Genomic DNA, 1,566 nt, shown 5'->3' on the forward strand with positions numbered 1-1,566 from the left:
CACCAAATTAAAATAATTTGTGAAATATTGTACTGAGTAACAATGCTAGGTAAATTCTAAGATAAGTGAAGGAGTCACAAGGGTCTCACTTAAAATCCACTTGCCTTAGACTAAATTCGTGTCGTTTGACAGAATTTACCTAGACATGCAATTAATCAGTATATTGCCCAACAATAGCTATTAAATAAATAAAGACAAAGCAATAAATAAGAGAGAACACCAGAATTTTAACGAGGTTCGGCCAATTTTGCCTACGTCATTGGACACTACCAAATTTATATTTCACTAAAGAAATATACAAATTGAGAGAGGAGAGAAACTTGTCTAACCCACTAGGTATTGGAGACAAGCTGGGACGAATTGAAACTTAAGGAGCTAGGCTCCTTTTATAGCTAAAAAGAGCCCCTCTCCTTTTCTAAAATCCCGATGTGGGATTCTTGCCACATAACCAATAATCTCCAATAATCTCCACCTTGGCAAAAATCCCACCAATACAAACTTCTGCTCTCTCTTACAAAGTTGTAATGTCTTCAAATGTGCTTGGCAGTGCCAAGCTTCAATTTTTAACAATATTGATCAAGTCCAAACAGTGTTTGAACTTGACGGCTGTCACCACTTTTGTCATCATATCAGCAGGATTCTCAGTAGTTTGAATTTTCTGGAGTTGAACCTGTCCTTCTTCCAGAATTTCTCTGACAAAATGAAAGCGAATGTCGATATGCTTTGTCCTTGCATGATAAACTTGGTTCTTTGCCAAGTGAATAGCACTTTGGCTATCGCAATGTTCAACAATGTTGTTTTGCCTAATTCTCAATTCATCAAGCAACCCTTGAAACCAAATTGCCTCCTTCACAACCTCTGTAACTGTCATATACACTGCCTCTGTTGTAGACAAAGCCACTGCTGACTGTAAAGTAGACTTCTAACTAACTAGTGCTTTTGCAAGAGTAAACGCATAACTAGTAGTTGATCGACGTTTATCCAAATCCATTTCACAGCTTGCCAATGCTCCTTGTCAGGATCATGCATGTACTTGCTCACAACTCCAATTGCTTGTGAAATGTCTGGCCTTGTATACACCATAGCATACATCAAGCTACCTACAGCATTTGCATAGGGAACTTTTGACATGTATTCCCGTTCTGCATCAATATTTAGCGACTGAGCTGCACTGACTTTGAAATGAGGAGCAAGAGGTGTACTAACAGGCTTGGTTTTGTCATCCATACCAAAATGCTTTAGTATCTTTCTTAGATATTGCTTCTGATTCAGACAAAGTCTCCCTAATTTCCTATCTCTGGTTATCTCCATCCCCAGAATCCTTTGTGCTTTGCCCAGATCTTTCATTTCAAATTCTTAATTAAACTGATTCTTCAAATTCTCAATTTCTTCTTTGTTCTTTGAAGCTATCAGCATATCATCAACATACAAAAGAAGATAAATGAAAGAGCCATCCTGTAGCTTGCGCAAATACACACAATGATCGTATTTGCTTCTTGTGTACTTCTGCCTTTGCACAAACTTATCAAATCACTTGTACCACTACCTTGGAGATTGCTTTAATCC

The 1,566-nt window shown here is 37.8% G+C and overlaps 1 protein-coding gene across 1 annotated transcript; it reads right to left on the reverse strand.

Annotated features, from left to right (window-relative positions):
• Positions 1 to 556: 556 nt before the first annotated feature.
• Positions 557 to 1,347, reverse strand: LOC110009054 (retrovirus-related Pol polyprotein from transposon TNT 1-94). The gene is made up of 2 exons (XM_089724434.1): positions 997 to 1,347; positions 557 to 907 (listed from the first exon to the last, which is right to left on the reverse strand). Exons 1-2 carry the CDS (start codon positions 1,345 to 1,347, stop codon positions 557 to 559), a joined length of 702 nt encoding a protein of 233 aa, XP_089580560.1.
• Between the last annotated feature and the right edge of the window lie 219 nt (positions 1,348 to 1,566).

The sequence above is a fragment of the Jatropha curcas genome, chromosome 7 (assembly GCF_041381405.1).
Source record: "Jatropha curcas cultivar XTBG-Jc1 chromosome 7, XTBG_Jcur_1.0, whole genome shotgun sequence".
NCBI lineage: Eukaryota > Viridiplantae > Streptophyta > Magnoliopsida > Malpighiales > Euphorbiaceae > Jatropha > Jatropha curcas.